Genomic DNA, 18,967 nt, shown 5'->3' with positions numbered 1-18,967 from the left:
ACAATGTGCTTTTGGAACAATTCTAAATACTTTTCTGTAAGAGTAGTGACAATGGGCTTTAGATATACATAACATTATGCTGAGTGTGTTTTCAAATGTAGATAGAAACCCAAATCAAGACTTTTCACAAATTTTCACCATCTCTCCAATCATGTTAATATAAGAAAAGTTTATTCAAGAGGAATATAAAGTACTTTATGTAATCCCCAAATATTTGGAAAAGAAAAATACATTGTTATTCCATGAAAGAAGAGGAGTGGGATGGGCAGTCATGAGGATTAAATAACATGGACTACCATAATTGTTTGATGGAAAAACGTGTTTGTTATTTCTCTATCCTGCTACTACGAAAACCTCTGACTTCAGTTGCAAAGGTTTACTCAAATAAAATAAGCTTGCAGACTAAACATGACATCGGGGAGCATAACATACAGTGAGAACACTGGAGTTACTGTATTCAGGAATCTGTTCTGCTTGTAGAAAGGCCTGGAAGGAAATCAAAAAGAAGAGAACTTCCGTGCAACTTAAAGGAATATCGGGCAATCTAAGGAAACACTAGCCAAAAAGAAGCATCAATATTTTTTTAGGATAAATGCATCAGACCTTTTTACTAGTGATTTAGATCAAATCCACTCTATAAGACACCAATGTGATATTTCTATAGTGGCAATATCTAGGCAACATGAAACCTGCCTACTTTAGATTTTCCTGCCCCAAGCAGTATCAGTCCATCTAATTGCCTACCCTGAGAAGAAATCACCCTCAAAAGGTGAACCCAGGCCCTCTCTGATCCTCCCTTCTCCTATGGAACAGAATTCCTCTTGAAGATAGAGCGGCTCAAAACTTTTTGGAATTCAGGAATTATATCAAGAAAGCCTGTAGGAATTCAAACGGAAATGACATCCTGCACATGGCGACCGTTTCAGTCATGAATTAGGATGATCATTAATATTGTTGCATGTTGTGTTAAGCTTTGTTACAAAAGTGGAGTATTTGCTACTAAAGTTGGTTATGACTGAATTGGCCAGAAGCCTTAAGGTAAGGTAAAGGTTCCCCTCGCACATACATGCTAGCCGTTCCCGACTCTAGGTGGCAGTGCTCATCTCCTTTTCTACGCCGAAGAGCCAGCACTGTCTGATGACAATTCCATGGTCATGTGGCCAGCGTGGCTAAATGCCAAAGCCACATGTAATGCTGTTACCTACCCACCAAGGTGGTCCCTATTTTTCTACTTGCATTTTTACATGCTTTCGAACTGCTAGGTTGGCAGAAGCTAGAGCAAGTAATGGGAGCTCATGGCTCTAGGGATTCAAATCGCCGAACTGCCGACCTTTCTGATCAACAAGCTCTGGTCTTAGATACTGAGCCACCATGTGTCCCCCCTCCCCCCAAAATCTTAGCAATAAATAAAGTTTCCTAGTGTCCTTGAGTCTAGGGTGGCACATAAATTTGAGAAATAAATATGCATGTATTTTAAAACTGTGCTGTTCTGGAAGTAGCCACTAATGGATTTTTTTTGGCTTTCATTAATTTATTTAATTCTATTTTTAAGACCATAATCATCATTTTGTTGGGTGAGTCTGGGCCTGCTAGAACAACTAATAGTTTGGTGTCAACTTATTTAATATTCTCATTTTACAGGAGTGGATCTAATTCTTGACTAGCAACAATGAACAGTCCGAAATTTTAGTTACACTTTCCCAGGCATCACTAAGAACTGACTGCACTATGGTGGAGGTGCAGATGATCCTGCTGGATTCATCCAAACTTTATCTCCCTGCAATAAAGTTTTCTAAAATTTGATATATGATTAAAAAATATTCAAATATTCAAGCACACAAGGATAAGGTTCCTCTGTGTATTCAGAGATTCCCCTATGTAGCACAATCCATATTTAGAAACAATTAAATGTAACACAGAGGGAAATGTGCAAAAACATCTTGAGCTGATTAAAGTCACTTTTATTGGCTGTTTTTCCCTATTATGCCTCCATTAGTTTTAACTGACAGTGTATCACCATCTAGTGGCTCTATATGGGCATTTCCCCTACAAGGAACAGATTGCAGCCATTCCAAACAAATTAACATGGTTTCAAGTGTGTGCTTTCAATTTTGGAATCCATATAAGTGACTCTCCTAAGCAATATTTAACTTGTCTCTGTGCTGTCTGCTATCATCACCCCTAAGATTGTTAGTAAAATAGCAAAGGATGCTTTCGCAAAGAGAAACAGGCAACATTTGAAAACATTTGAAACTTGTACTTGGAAACGGCATGTAACTCTCAGTTAATTATCTTCCACATACACTGTACGCACTATGCATATTAATTCCCAACTAATTATTCCAGACTCATCTCCATTCTCATCCTTTGACAGCATCATTTGTACTCTTACAAAAGTGGGAGAAAAGGCATTTCCCAGCATTTTATATCAGCCTAACTGAATCTGATTACTGTTCAATGAGATGGATGATTTGCTGCTGTTAGTAGGGGCAACATGTTTTCTCCCATTAAAGGAGAAGGAGGAGCCTTCCCTACCACTACATGCTTTGATAATATTGCTGTCTGCAGCTCTGGGTTCTTTCACATTGGACACAACATCTAAAGTGAAGTAGCTGGTGACCTGTCTCACTGTTTTAATTTCTTCAAGGCCCTGAACTGTGATTTGATGGGAAATAACTTGGAGATTGAAAAAAAGTTTCTGTGGCTGGACTGGGAAATAATCCAAATATAATACGCTACGCTATACTACGATACAACACAACTCCAGTACAAGCAAAACAAACAAACAAATCAGCAGGCAATATCAAAAGGTTCCTTAGTGGTGCTAAGAAAATGCTATGGATGAAAACACGAGGAATTGAAGGAATTTGCCTTTTTTCTTTTAGTTTTATTAGTTATACATTCAAAAATAAATTTGAAGGGGTCGAGGGAGAGAGGGACCTGTATAATTGGTAACATCAATTTCTCAGAATGATACATGCTGGGATATAAGAAATCAAGAATATATTAATGAGAAAACTATTTTTCTTTTTTAAAGAGTACCCTTTTTCTTGTTTATTTGCCATACGAAATCTCTGTTCATGATCTCATGGCAGGTTGAAGCTGTTGAAATTTCTAGTCTCCCAAGGCAATTCGTGTCTTAAGACACATTGAGTCATTTACATATAGGGATGCATTTTATATATCAATTTCTCTGTAGCTTTTAATGGAAACCTTTACAAATTATGAAGCCACCCCACCCTGTAAATCACAACCACCACCACCAATTCAGTTTAATCTTTGAATGCCTTATGTATGGAATATCTTTATTTAACTAGGTGCACTAATAGCAAATAGCACTTAAGACTTATATACCACTTCACAGTGCTTTATAGCCCACTCTAAGTGGTTTACAGATCAGCATATTGCCCCCAACAATCTGGGTCTTCATTTTATCAACTTCGGAAGGATGGAAGGCTAAGTTGAGCTTGAGCCAGTGAGACTCGAACTGCTGAACTGCTGGCAGCCAGCAGTCTGAAATACTGCATTCTAACCACTGCATCTCTTTATTTAAAGTAAAGTAATGCTACTTTTGGGTTCTTTATTTTTCTATAAAACTGTATCAGTATAGATTATTCTAATGCACCGAAATTCTGATGATCTTATGTTTTCTCAAAGTTTGAGTTTCTCAAATTTGCTCATTCTTAAAATTAAAGAACTGAAACTGTAAAAGTTTGGAGGGGAGGTTTTTATTTATGTTTTACTGATCTAGCAGCATCCTCAAACCAAAGAAATTTTTGTTTCTAAAATGTACACCATTAATATTAACAAGAAGTTAAACACAAGAGTTCCACACAATCAGAATCTACCTGAGTTTATTTCGATGTCAATTGAAATTCATTTATGTGGCTAAGGAAAGATTTCAAAGTGGTATAATGTATTTTCAAGAATAATGTAGCTGCCTCAAATAACCCATTTCGGCGAAGTAAATTGTCTTAATATCTAAATATATGGCTTTTCCACAAGTTTTTTCTAAAGTATCTACAATAACTAATGTCTAAATTAGAATTTAAAAGCAAATGAGACATGTTATTTAATCTTAATGTCTAATAATAAATCCCTACCTGATATTCAATTATGGAATTTTATTAGATTCTAGTACTAGATTCTAGTACTAGATTTATTTGAGTTCCAAGTTGAGAACAATTCTCAAGCTACTGAAATTTCAGCAAGAACTGTCTGCACTATTAAGAGTTCACCTAATAAAGTTTTAAGTTCAGATACTTTCACTGGTGCAGTGGAGTCATACCTATAGACTGGAAAGATTGAAATGGAAAATTCAAGTACACTGTTCAGACCAGAACTACTGTAAAAATGGGCAAGAACTTGGGAAAAGAATAACCAGGAACAATAACAATACAGGTTTATTGATCAATCTGGTTTAAAATTTGAAACAGTTCTTGATGTTCCTTATTAATCTAATCTAATATGATGATATTTTCTCTATCAGCATAGCACTGTAGTGCTACATCTGTGTTCCTTGGGGTATCTGTAGAAGCATACGTATATGTTAATGCAGTTCAGTATTTATACTTATTATTTTAATGAAATTATGGAAGTATAAATCCTATATATTTTGTGGAACTCTAGATTTCTGATATGTTTTAGACAGCACTGCCAAATTTTTAATTATAGTTCATTTAATTATTGTTTATTAACAGAAAGCCAAAAGCTTTCTTTTATGAGTGAATTAGGTCAATATATTCAGTGCCATTGTTACAAAAAGTAAAGTCATTTATTTTTTAAAGGAGGGTTACAGTTCAACATTAGTCATAATCAGTAATAGTTGATATAAATCTGTTATGGATTGCACCAGTAGAGGCTAAACCAATTTTGTAGTATACATAATGCACAATGAGAATAAAGGCTTGTGAGAAGAGGAGAACTGGGGTTTGATTATATACCATATTTTTCAGAGTATAAGACGCACCGGAGTATAAAACACACCAAGGTTTTGAAGAGGCAATTTTTTTAAAAAAGTAGGTAGGTAGATAGGTAGATAGAGGGAGGGAGGGAGAGAGGGATGGAGGGAGGGAGAGAAAGAGAAAGAGAGAGAGAAAGAGAAAGAGAGAGAAATAAAGTAGGTAGGTAGGGAGAGAGAGAGAGAGAAATGAGGTATTTAGATAGGTAGATAAAGGGGGAGAGAGAGAGAGAGAGAGAGAGAGAGAGAGAGAGAGAGAGAGAGAGAGAGAGAGAGAGAGAGAGAGAGAGAGAGATATACAGTAGATAGGGAGAGAGAGAGAGTAGGTAGGTTTCCCTTCGTTTTTTATTGGGATATTTTTACAACAGGATATTATTATCATTGAATGTATTTGTCTGTTTTTTAATAATTTATCTGATTTATGATGAGTTCCATTGTAGTGTATGTCCCTCTGAATCAATGTTGACTCCTGACAATTGTCTGGAAAGATTTTCATGGCAAAATTTCAGAATTCTTTGACATTGCCTGCTTCCAAGGGCTGAGAGCAGAGGTGGGTTGCTCCCGGTTCGGCCTGCTTCAGGCAAACCGGTAGTGGCAGTGGCGGGAGGCTTCGCCCCCCCCTGGCCCGGATGCTTCTGTGTATGCGCAGAAATATCACACGTGCACGTACACATGAACCAGTAGTAAAAATAATGGAAACCCAACAATGGCTGACAGTGAATGACTGGCCCAAGCTCACCCAGCTGGCTTCAGGCCTAAAATGCAACTAGAATTCATGGTCTCCTGATTTTCAGCTTGATGCCTTAACTATTACACCAAACTGCCTCTCTATTATAATGGAGTGGTTAAACAAAAGTTAAACACGTTATACTTTTTTGACTCTTTTTTGACCATATAACAGAATAATTGGGTTAAATTTCTCTCAGAAATATTTTCTCTATCAGCATAGCACTGTAGTGGTACATCTGTATTTATAGAAGCATACATGGTAGTGCAGTTCAGTATTTATACTAATTATTTTAATGAGTGCTAAACCAACAGCTAGGACTACATTTGCTAATATTTCTTCTGATACTTTAAAAAAAAAAAGAAAATCCTGATAATAACGTTCTGAAATTTGGATTAGTGTGCAAAATATGTTACTGTGAGCTTAACCAGGAAGGTTATGAAAACAATATGGAACATCCTCTTCATGTAAGTTACAATATGGAACATCCTCTTCATGTAAGTTACAATTTTTCTGCAGTTACTACTATAAGGAATAAATAATGAGCAAAAATAAGTACAAGAGTTCTTGTCTTGAAGATAAAATTCTGATTTCAGGAATTATGTAAAAGTAAACTCTTTCTTCCCATTAAAATGTTTTACATTTTGAATGTATATCCAATGAAATTGTTTTATTTTAAAATATTTTAAGGTTCTATTGCTGTTTTATATAGATTATAATGTACATATTAAAAGTAAGTGGCAGTCTTACATTTTTATCCAATATAATCCCAGAGGAATATTTCATGGAGGATATTGTGCAAATTCATTTATTTTTTTTAGGCTGTCATGAAATCATGGCTTTTGAGAAACCGTATTCTATACAGTGCTGCTCAGAAATAAATGTGTACATTCCACAAGCAGCTGAAAATGGCAAAAGATGTTTTAAAGAGTTGCAGATAGGTTCTATGGTCTTGTTCTTGTATACTTTTTCTTGAAATCCTGTTTCAGAATCAAATCAAATGTATGGCATAACTTATTAAAATATGTACATACCAATATATTAAATTACAGATGATGCCATACACTAAAGAGTAACACCATTTTTAACCAACATATATTCAAACTCAACATGCTGAGCAGTAATTTAAAAAATAAACTTGAAATTTGAGGTAAAAAAATAAACTTGAAATTTGAGGTCAAATGATCAGGTAGCTATTGAGAATACATGTTCTCTGATTAGTTCTGAGCTCTTTACTCCCTATCACATGGTAAATGCCATTCAGGGCACAGTAATAAAAATATTACACATGTTATTGTAGAAGATTTCAAAATACCTTTTCGACGGACAATGAATTCGAATTTAGCTGGTACCAAGGTGTCCAAGCTGATATTAATGGCATCCAAGCCAGCCTCTTTTAGCCGGGGTAACAATCTGGCTAAATTGATCCCATTAGTTGTGACAGAGATGGTTTTCAACCCTTCTAATTTGCGTAGCTGAGCTGTGAAAATACAGTGGTGACAAAAGAGAAAAAAAATAACGTGCTACTTACACACTGTAATTAAGTATAATAGCATAGGATTTGGAGCATCAGGTTTTGGGGCTTCCTATATGTGTTTATGAAATCTGTATCTATTTCTCTAAATCTAGCGATCTGCAAATTTTTAGTTAAGAAACTCCTTAGTTTGCACCCTTAATCAAGATGAAGTACAATATACTGTACATATTCACATATAAACCCACCTGTGAATAATCCAACTCTTCTTTTTTTTTAACAAAATACCATGAAAAAAGTGGTACCTGGACCTATCAGGCCCAGACCAAGACCAACATAGAACAATCCAGCTACAGTTGAACTATTTGTTTATACCATATAGACTAGTAATGGTGAACCTTTTTGGCATCAAGTGCTCAAACTGGAATGCGTGTGTGCGCAGCCCTGGAAAGTCAGAGCACACCGGCCAGCTGGTCTTTGGGTTTCCTGCGCACACATGCATGCCAGCCAGCTGGTCTTCACATGTGCCAGAGCACCAGAAACCAGAAGACCAGGTGGCCCACATGTGCACAAGCCAGATGGACTTCGGGTTTCAGGGGCTCCAGCACACACAACAATCAGCTGACCAGCATGCATGCATGAACCAGAAACCAGAAGAGCAGCTGGCAAAAGCATGCATGCCCACACAGAGGGCTCTGCATGCCACCTCTGGCACGCATGTCAAATTTGCCATCCCGGATATAGGATATAGGCAGAATCTTGCCTGATTACAGCTATACTTGTCTACTGAAGTAGAAAGTTACAGAAATACCATAGGAAATTCCAGAGAATGGCTATCTTAAATCTCTTCTTCTTTCTATGTAGCTCCTGGCTGTGTTATCTCGTCTTTGGAATGTGCTTCCTCCTTTCCAAGGAAGTAGCTTTTCACTGTAGTCCTTTACATGACTTGCATTTTTAATGGTATTTTGGTTAAAAAAAAAAGAGTGTCTTTCTATCTGCCAGTATATGTTGAAACTCTTTATAGCTGTGGTGGCACAGTGGTTAGAGACTAACAGTGCTCACAGTCAGGAGTTCGTTCCTGACCAGCACAAGGTTGAATCAGCCTTCCATCCTTCCAAGGTCAGTAAAATGAGGCTCCAACATTCTGCCTCAACTGTTTATAGAGTGCAAAAATCATTATGGAGCAGTATATAAGTCTAAGATGGATAGATAAGACCATCTATGGATAATCGGAACCTGATTTTTAGGTGCATTTTGTTTCCTAAAATTCTTGGCTTATCCACAAATATATATGATATTCTAGAGATCACAAGATGCACATTGATATTAGATAGCAAGTATTTTTGTACAGCAGAGCCAATCTAAGATCTGCTTTCTCAATTCTCAAAGTATTACCTGTAACATTCTCCCTTAGTGAGACTTAAAGTCAATCAATCGTGTTCAAAGGCCAGGATTGTGACATGTAGCAATAGCACTTAGAATTATATACCACTTCACAGTGCTTTACAGCCCCCTCTAAGCAGTTTACAAAGTCAGCGTATTACACACACACACCAACAGTTTATGTTCTTATTTTACTCAACTTGGAAGAATGGAAGGCTGAGTCAACCTTGAGCTGATGGGAATTGAACTGCCAAACTGCTCGCAGTGTGCAGTCAGCAGAATTAGCTGCAGTACTGCATTCTAACCACTGTGCCACCACAGCTCTTGGTATCCATAGTATCCTTAACAAGTATACCCATAGTATCCTTAACAAGTATACCTATGATGTCCACCACATCAGGCCGGATAAGAGGTTCTCCTCCGGTCAAACGGATCTTGTCCACACCTTCCTTCACAAAGAGCCCAGCAAGAGTGATGATTTCCTGGGTGCTCAACAATTCGGATTTGGGTGTTAGCTGAACTCCTTCCTCTGGCATACAATACTGACCTGAAACATGCAGTCAAGAGTTTTAAGACATGCCTGTTTTCAAATTACTTAATAAGAAGCAAACTATTTCCAAAGAAGGTTACAATATTTTACTTTCTCATTCTTTTTAATGTACTTTCCCTCCCATGATCTGTTAAAGAAACCCACAGAGTGTAAATGAATGGAAAAATACCTACATATCACAATATACTACAGGCAGGCACCTTATATGCTTGAAGTCTTGTATAGTTTTGAGATGTGAAGACTTCAGCTCTACAAGAATTCTACAGAAAGCATGGTCTTGCTGAGAATTCTGGCACCTTAGATTTAGCACTTTTGTAGGGCTCCCAGGTAGAAAACCCTGCAGTAACTTTTATGAATTAGCAATTCACTTCATTAAATACATCTGGTAAATTGGATTGCAGTTCCAAGATACTAATATCATAAAAATTACTCTTTAAGGTCTTGTTCTTGTTATTCATATATTTTTCTGGGTTACATAACTAAAACATACGTACATGAGACAATTCCAAAAAGTGCCAATACTTATTCAAATCCAACTTGTTGTATTTTGCTTTAGTAACGAAAGTGATAAGGGTTCATCATATCAGGTTCCCAGCTGCTCCAGGGAAAAGAAGATATGTTAGCCAAACAAGTTGGACTAGAATATGTTCTAACAAATCTGCTCTTTTGTTTCCTCCAACAGTTTTGTTTCAAATTTCACAATCTATTTAAATCTGCAGTAAAAGAATGTTCTTTAAGATATTGGCCGGAATAGCTTCCATTAATATAAGAAACAGCATCAATGAAACAAATTCAGTTTTGGGATTGCAGTGTGTGGCAGAGTCTTGTTAGGACTCTTGTTAAACATACAGTAGGTCCACAAATAAGATGTTATGAAAACAAAACTTTGCATTTTATAATTAAGTTATATTCAGAGTAGAAATACTTACATCTGAGGTTGCATTTCTCAGTTATGGAGATTCTCAAATAGTTATGCTGGCGTCCAAAACTATCAGTAAGGAAATCAGAAAATGGGGCAGCTTCGGATAAGAACCGTGTTCTTCTTGGGACTGCAATTGCCTATGTTATAAATAAATACATTTTTCACTTTTGAGATTTTATGACAAATGTGTTGATTATCTCAAATGTAGGACTGGAAGGAAGGAATGAATATAATTAAGTGAAGGCAAGGAACTCGGCCTGCAGTACCCAATATTTGCATGCTTCTTTACATTTTAAAATTACATGATAATACAGATCGTCAATACCAACATAAGAATTGATAGAGTGAAGGTGGTCATGAATATATTCAATATAACTTTATTATCTGGGTACTAAAATTTAGGAGATGTATCTGGTAAAAATGCAGGAGAACATCTTGTTGCCAATTGCTCCAATTCTTTGGAATGCTTTATCAAGAGTAATCAGACTAGATCACTCTCTGTTTTCAGGCATTTTCTTTTTCAGGAAGAACCTTGTCTGTTGGAGTTATGGGATATTTCATATCTTTATTACACTTAGGGATAATGTTAATGGTTAACACAGTAATGGATTTTGTTCCCTTATTTATTATCAAGATTATTATTAAGACCATGTGAACTATTAATACTTTTAATTCCTTGGTTATGCTTGGAACATTGCATCCAATTTTGGTTGCCAAGATATAAAAAAGACGTTGAGACTCTAGAAAGAGTGGAAAGAAAAACAACAAAGATGATTAGGGGCCTGAAGGTTAAAATATACAAAGAATGGTTGCATACATTGAATATGTCTATATTAATGAAAAGAAGGACTAGGAGTGACATGATAGCAGTGTTCCGATATCTAAGGGGCTACTGCAAAGAAGAGGTGGTCAACCTATTCGCCAAAGCACCTGAAAGCAGGATAAGAAGCAATGGAGGGAAACTAATCAAGGAGAGAAGCAACCTAGAACTAAAGGAAATTTTCCTGACAATTAATCAGTATAATAATTTGCTTTCAAAAGTTGTGGGTGCTTCAACACTGGAGGTTTTTAAGAAAAGATTGGACAACCATTTGTCTAAAATGGTATACAGTTTCCTGCTTGAGTGGGGTGGGGATGGGGGGTGTTGAGCTAGAAAACATCCAAGGTTCCTTCCAACTCTGCTATTCTGTTATTTGACAAATCAGTCTGGACCTCTCTACACAATGAGTGTTCACTGTTATCAATAAAGTAGAATTTTCTCCTGTGCAAATTAAGCTTTTGGATTAAAAAAAATCCCATTTGCAATTTAACAGATATTCTGTTTCAATAAGTACCCTTCCCCATTTACTACTGGTATATGTAAAAATATTTTGTGCTTTCTGGGAAGCTTCCTGGGTTTTAGTTCATTAGGTTTTCTTAAAGCTCTGTTTCACTGTCCTGCCAAGTGACATCATGTCAACTGACTATGTGCAATAGAGAAAGATCGCTAGTATGATGTTATGCAAACATGCAACAATTGTTGAGAAAGCAATTCTAACATTATTTACAAAAGAATGTTGCTTGTCATGTATCAAGGGTCAAACAAAATACGGTACATCTAAAATAGAAGACACAGAAGATAAATGCTAATATTAAAACGTTCATACTGAAATGCTCATGGCAGAAGCATTTTGTTCTTACCCCACTAAAACAGTAGTTTACAAAACACGGAAGAGAAAGTCAGATATTTGGTCTATTGGCAACTATTACTGCAGCATTTTTCAAAAACAAATGTAAAAAGCCTGAGATGACCTTAATATAATCTATTGGACTATTTATCTGTTCTACACCACTGAGTAACTTCATCTTCTCACCAGCACTAAATGCATATGTCTGGGGTTTTTTTTGGGGGGGGGGAGGAGTAGGAAGGAAGCAATTGTTTTGCTCTAAGGCAAAGAATTAAATATACCTACAATATACAACTATTTTTCAATCCAAAACACTTAAATTCATGATGGATTCTAACAAGTAATATGAACAGGAATGTATGTATTTATTATTTTTATCTTGCCTTTATTAGTTTTATAAACAATTCAAGATGGAAAACATATCCAAAACATCTTCCTATTTTTCACACAACCACCACTCTGTGAGGTAAATGGGACTGAGAGTGTATGTTTCGCCCAAAATCACTCAGCTGGCTTTCATGCCTAAGGAGAGATTAGAATTTACAATCTCCCAGATTCAAGTCTGGTGCTTTGACACACTAAACCAGTGGTAGTCAATCTGGTCCCTATCACCCACTAGTGGGCGTTCCAGCTTTCATGGTGGGCAGTAGGGGTTTGCTGTAACTCTGCTTTATAAATTTCATAACGTTACTTCCCTACTTTATAAATCACCATTACTGTGGAACCGGTGGGTGGTTAGAAAATTTTACTACTAACAGAGATACAAAAGTGGGCGGTAGGTATAAAAAAGTTGACTACCCCTGCACTAAACCAAAGTGGCTCATGTATGGAGGGAGAGAGTAGGATAAACTATTTAACTATACCAAACAGGACTCACTGGGGAAGAGCCTAATCCTGGGGAAAATTGAGGGCAAAAGAAGAAGGGGACGACAGAGAATGAGGTGGCTGGCTGGAGTCACCGAAACAGTAGGCTTAAATGGACTACAAAGGATGGTAGAGGACAGGAAGGCCAGGAGGAAGTTGTCCATGGAATCATGATGGGTCGGACACGACTTCGCAACTAACAACATCATACCAAATGGAATCAGCCACCACTGGAATTCTTTGTTCAGGAGAAGCTGGGATTTTTAGAATAATGTTCTACCCTAATACAGACTACTCCAATCAAAATGAAATTTCATATGAGAATCACACCTCTGCCATTTCCTCCCCTCCCCCCCCACCTCAACCCAAACCTTAGGAAGAATTTCCATCAAGATTTAAGTGCAGTATTTATTCCTCACAAATACAATTTTAAAGTTAATTCACTTGATTTATAATTCAGGAAGATTTATAACAACTTCATTACTATGTAGATGAGTATTACAGTTATCTACCTCCTGAAAATCTTCTAGTCTCAGAAACCAATGTCAGGCAAGTAGCCATATTTGATGTTTGAATGACATTCAGATGCCTATACTCTTAAAAGTTGAGTAGGACAGAACCAGGAAAAAAACCTAAATTTAACTTTAGTTCAAGAACTGCTAATTTGATTAACCTCATTTAACAATTGTTCTATTCTGTTGTATTAAAAAGCAAAATTCATTAGCAACTTTGGAAAAATTCTGAGGATTGCTTAAGGCCCCCAAATCACTGCAAAACCAATAGTGGTCAGCCAGAGTCCTCAGATATAGGCATGAAATTAAAGTATTTCTCACTCTCTGTTCTGCACTTGCACCTTTAATCCATAGACTATGCTAGCTGCAGTTTTAGAGTTTGCATACTAATACATCTAAAGACCACAATTTCTCCCCAAATTGGTTTAAATTTTCTAACCTACCTCCAAATAGACAATTATGTTTGTGAAACTTTGAGAATAGTCCCACAGTTATAGGTGCAGTCTATTTTTCAAAGAAAAGGATGTTTCAAGGAACAAACCTGTCAGGCTTCATTATATTATATTGTATAGCGCCTTACTGACATAGTATTGGTTTCACAAAGGATGAGCAATCAGCAAATCCATCTTATGGCTAAGCATGTTGTGAGAGACTATAATTAGGTCAATTTCTATTTTGATTTTCAAATAGAATGCATGAATTCTTTTCTGAATAAGTTCTAGCCTCCCATCACAGCATTTCATGAGAACCATTTCATCAAACCTCAATTATACCTATAAATTAATATTCCTATTAATTTATACCAGAGATTCAAATTCAACTCATCTGATTTCCCACATTTTTCACATAAGTGTAAGAAAGTTACACTGCATCAGACTGTAAATTTTAAACTTTAGCCATGCTAAATACTTAACTTGAATTTCCTCTAAATATCTCTGCACATCTTTAACTTTTAGTAGCACATGAAAGTATGTTAGTAGCTAAACTTTGAAAAGATGGATTTGTCTACTAACAAAGAACCATTGGTCCTATTTTTTAAAAAATATAACTATCTGCAGTTACATAATTATGATGATGATGATGATATTCATTCAATTGTATCTGACTCTTGGTGAGTCTATGGGCCAGGTCTTTCCACATCTGAAAAAATAACTTCACACACATTCCTCGCATTTACAACCTTTGCAAGTTTGTAAAGCAAAGGAAAGCTGAAGATCATAAGCACCTTCACCTTTCATTTAGTGACTGCTTTGCTGAACAACTGAGTTATCAACCTCAAGTATGGCCCCTAAATGAGGACTAACAGTAATAGTAACAGAGTTGGAAGGAATCTTGGAGGTCATCTAGTCCTATCCCTGCTCATTCAGAAAACTACTTATAGATCTGTTTTCTTTTGTAAGAAATGAAGTGATAATGCCCAGTTAGGATATATGGAAAGCAGGCCTTCCATTTCCTCAACAGAATCTCCTGTTTGGATTATTTTGTCTGAATGAAACAGTGAGTGTTTAAACTGAAACCTGGCGCTAGTTCTAGGCCCCCAGCCCTCTAAGCTGCCTCAAAAGTGCAATGGGGAAACTACATTATAGTACTGGGTGGAACTGAAGCCAAAAATAACATAGTCCACATGTGAGACTAAGGTTACAATTTCTACACGCCTAGGCTTGAATGCAACAAATATATATACTCCAGCAAGAAGGCCTCACATATTGAAATATGTAGCTAAATAATTTAAAACTATTTAGTCTTTATTTTACCTTACAAAGTTGGTTTTATTTTATTTGGACATAGGAGCCAAAATCCAAACTTCCAATTTGTTGAAAGGAAATGTATACACAGTTCCACCCTGAATGATTCAGTGAAAGATTTTGGGAGGATTAGAATTATGCAACAGCGTCCTTGTAAAATTACTTCAGAGAGATACCATTTTATCTTCAGGCCAAAATATAAGATAATACATCAACTTAATGCCAACTTTAAAAAGCACAAATAGTCCAGTTCATTCTAGCACATTAATCACATCAATCCAAAACCTTATCTGTAATTACCGTCAAAGAAGATCAAGAAAAAAAAATCAAGTTAGTTAACATGAAAAATGATTTTTAACATAAATTAAAATAGTTAAATATGCTATTCCTAGTAGCCTTTTTCAACTTGAAAAGTGTTTGGTTTCAGTTCTTATATAACTTCAACTGGTTGACAATTATGAGAATTGATATAAACTGTATTTGCAAAGGGTAACTTTTGTTTCAGATGTTATCTAAATGTTAATATATACATCGTGACAGCCCTAGCCTCAGGAATTGTTCCAAGCAGAACTTTTGGATTAAGTGCGGAGTAAGGATATCATGTAAGCACTTGCTTTTGATAATTTTCAAATTCTTCCATTACCTGCAGTGCTACGTGAAGTGTTAATTTACAGGGATTTTAATTCCGAATTCTTGTGTTGTATAGACTAAGAAGAAACCACTCCTAGGCATGTGAAGTAGTTTTTTTTCCCCATCAGAAAGTATTCTAACCCCACCCCCCCAATTAAAATAATGTTTCTTAGGTAAAAGGCATGAAATATTCTGGGAGGCCTGGTATAGGGTCTTGTGCCTTTAGAGACCACCTATCTCCAATAATATCAAATCAGGTCATTCAATCCTGAAAGGTTGGTGTACTCCAGGGGTGTCAAACTCACATCATCACATGACATATTGGGACTTTTTCCCCCTTCACTAAACAGGGCGGGGACAGTATGTGACACATCCGGCCCACAAGTCACGGGTTTAATACCACTGGTGTACTCAGAGTTCCTTTGATTAAATACTATCAACTTTCAGTACTCCAGAAGCACACCTTCTCTGTAAGTAAGATTCCCCTCAGGAGTCTTACTGGATAGCTCTTTCTTTTGTCCTGTTTAGAAGAACGGTCAAAACCTGACTCTTCAAACAGGCCTTCAGCAAGGGATAATGAGATCTCTTGCTTCAACAAGCTTGCCATTGGTTTATTTGCTGCATTTTATTGATATTGTAATGTGCTTGATTGTTGGGTGTCCCCCAGAGTGGTCGAGAGTCAGGCTGCCTGAAAGTTTAATAATGTAACACATTCATAGAACATTATGCCACCGTTTGCTTAATTTCCCTTTCTTGAAAGTTATGTAATAACTTGAAAGTAATGACAGTTACACCGGTTCACTGGTTCACCCTCTGCCTGAGCTGTAAAGAGTTTAAAACTTCTCTTATCTCTCTGCTGCTAATGCTGGCGCCTCATGTTTGGAAGACAGATACAGCCCTCATTCATATAACCTGGGGAGAAACAAACCCACTTTGCCCCCAGGTACGTTGCGGGAATCTGATCAAACTCCTCCTGACTTGATGCACCTTCGGAATTTGCCACCGTTGCAAAGGACGCTGTCCCAGGTTTAGGTGATTTGCCCGCTTTAGGGCCCAAGAGGCACGATCAGCGACTCATTTAGACTTTCATAGGACTGCAAGGGTGTAAGGAGGGCAGCGCTGGCCGCTCATCCAGACTAGGTGCAAGGCAAAGTCCCTCCTCTTCTCTGCTCGCCCGCCTCACCTGTTCAGAGGGCAATTCCAGCGCGTGTTGCTGCTGCTGCTGCTGTCTCACCGGCGTCCCAGACCGACAGCTCCTGTTCAGGTGAACACAGAAGGCCCCTCGCAGGAGCAAACCCCGGCGCCCGCGTTGAGATACCCTGAGAGCTGACAAGGATGCCATTCCTCCTGCCTTAAGCGAAGTCGCTTTCCCTACAACCTCTCCAACAGGGGCCACAGCAGAAGTAGCCGGCTGGAGTCATGTGTGCCGAGAGGGAGGGGAACCGGCGACCAATAGGGGTCGAGGCATCCGCTCGGCATGCCGGGATTTGTATTCCGCTCAGGCCTTCGCAGCAATTCGTTGCGCAATTTTCGAGTTGGGCTAGCGGTTGCTCAACTGGTATCAGCAACCGCTCCCCAGTTTTCTTTCCAGGACCTCCAAGATAAGGGGGCGGCGAAGAGCTGCAGGCTTCCCTGGCTCTCGGCCAACTTTTTCTTGCAGAAGCTTATCTGAAACCAAAGGAGGAGAAGAAGAAAAGGGGGAAGGGAAATGGGCAGGGGCATTGTTCTTAGTTTTGGAAGAGCATGTTTTATTACACACATAGACACACACGCTCATTTATATATGGGGACCGATAACCGGGATTAAGTTTTTGAACGTTCTTAAACCCCGAATGTTTGTTTTCGGAAAGGCGAGGGAGGATAGCGTTAGCCAAGCAATCTTGCCACCGCCAGTATAGTGCAAGTTAAACACCAGTCCTTCTGTGGGACTTTCCCGTTTGGATCCATGATTCCTGCGAGCTGGTATTGATAGCGTGAAGTTAAACGTCTCCGGAACAGAGCCAACAGCATGTATTTTACTCGTTTCTGGGCTGCTTGCGGTTGAGTCTAGTTTAGGTTGGGAATAAATGAAGGAGAGTACCCGGGGAACTGAAGTGAGACAGTTAACTGTGACTTTCGGCAGTCCCTTTCAGCCCAATTCACCTCACGTGGTTGTGGTGGTGGGGAAAAGAGGAAGGAGAATGGAATGGAATGGAATGGAATGGAAAGAAGAGAAAAAAGAGGAGAAGAGAAAGTGAACTAGAATAACTTCATTGACACTTTGAATGTACACTAATCTGCATACATTAAAAATAAAATTTTGTTGCATACAGCTCTCAAAGGATCACCACCTCCAACATACACTACATAACCATGTCAGAAATTATGCATATACCCACATATATGACACATATATTTGTCGCTTTGAATTGTTTATGCAAATAATAAAGACAGTATATAATATAAAAAAAGGAGAATTTTGTAGCTCAGGATTGAAATGAAAGATTCTCAGTGCTCTCTGAGCTTGGTTGTTTCATTACCCAAACTAGGTAACATCATCAGTGCTAGTAAGCAGTGGGTCTTGCTCTCAGTTTACATTCTAGGATATAAAATACATACATAAATACCCTCTCTTCCCCTCTCTTCCGCTACTATCACCGCTACTATCACCAGAGTACTACAGGGCAAATCCAAATAAATCATTCTTCAGGTTGTGGGGCGAGGCAACATTTCTCCACAGCCTGCTGTACCTCCAATCTTTCCTGATGCCTGAGAGCTTGTACTTCCACAGATTTGGATGAAATGAGAGCATTGGCTAATTTAGCGACTAATTGCCTCTTAGGTTTACACTCGTAACTCCTTAACAAAATGGGATGTGTATGTGGGTGGGTGGTAATAAAAAAAACAAGGGGAGGTGTTTGTATTGTTACTTTATTGAACAATTGAAATAATTGAAATTGTTGGTGTGGGTAAAGAAGAAAGAAAGGATCAACTTTGGTGGAAGCAAATGTTTTGCCATTTCTGCAGAGGAAAGGATAGTGATGGGAATTAAATAAAAATAATGTTTATACATCAGCTTATTTTTTCCTAAATTTAAGAGATTTGCTCTCTTAAGTTTAGAGTGATCTGCTATTATTCCTTGAGCACTAAAGCAGCATTTTTCTTAAGTTCTTATTTAGAATCAATCTCTCTGGAAGCATAGTAGTGTTTACTCTCCATTGTCTGGCCATTCTGGATTTACTCTCATGTTATCAAATCAGAAAAGGAAAACATAAAGGAATTTCCTTTCCTCCTTGAAACAAACAAACACACACACCTCACTAAAATCAGGGTGCTCTTGTGCTAGGAAGGCTCTCCTATATTCTTGGTATCTTTCTGCAGAAAAGATTGGAATAAATCTGATGTGATTCATTGACTTTTATTCATGCAATTTGTTTTCTCCACTGTATTTTGAGAGTAACTTCCAAATGGTGTTGCTGTTTCCTGTGAATACAACCATGTGCTGATAATAAACAATTGGTATTCTGCAGTGTAATTCTGTGACTATTTATTCT

At 37.5% G+C, this 18,967-nt stretch overlaps 1 protein-coding gene across 3 annotated transcripts in view; it reads right to left on the bottom strand.

Moving 5' to 3' along the window:
• The window catches only part of MOCS1 (molybdenum cofactor synthesis 1), a 38,401-nt gene extending 21,555 nt beyond the window's left edge, over positions 1–16,846 (bottom strand). For all 3 annotated transcript variants that reach the window (XM_087717905.1, XM_087717906.1, XM_087717907.1), the window contains exons 1-4: positions 16,618–16,846; positions 10,024–10,153; positions 8,924–9,091; positions 7,003–7,167 (exon numbers count right to left, since the gene is read on the bottom strand). In XM_087717905.1, coding sequence (XP_087574031.1) covers positions 7,003–7,167; positions 8,924–9,091; positions 10,024–10,153; positions 16,618–16,776 — 622 coding nt within the window. In that variant the 5' untranslated portion in view covers positions 16,777–16,846. The remainder of the gene's footprint in view (positions 1–7,002; positions 7,168–8,923; positions 9,092–10,023; positions 10,154–16,617) is intronic.
• Between the last annotated feature and the right edge of the window lie 2,121 nt (positions 16,847–18,967).

The sequence above is a fragment of the Thamnophis sirtalis genome, unplaced genomic scaffold, assembly GCF_051295495.1.
Source record: "Thamnophis sirtalis isolate CommonGarterSnake01/CBP01778 unplaced genomic scaffold, rThaSir2_p1.2 scaffold_6, whole genome shotgun sequence".
In the NCBI taxonomy this organism is placed as follows: Eukaryota; Metazoa; Chordata; class Lepidosauria; order Squamata; family Natricidae; genus Thamnophis; species Thamnophis sirtalis.
Note: the sequence above shows the minus strand (reverse complement) of the source record. Positions and strands in the feature narration are given on the sequence as shown.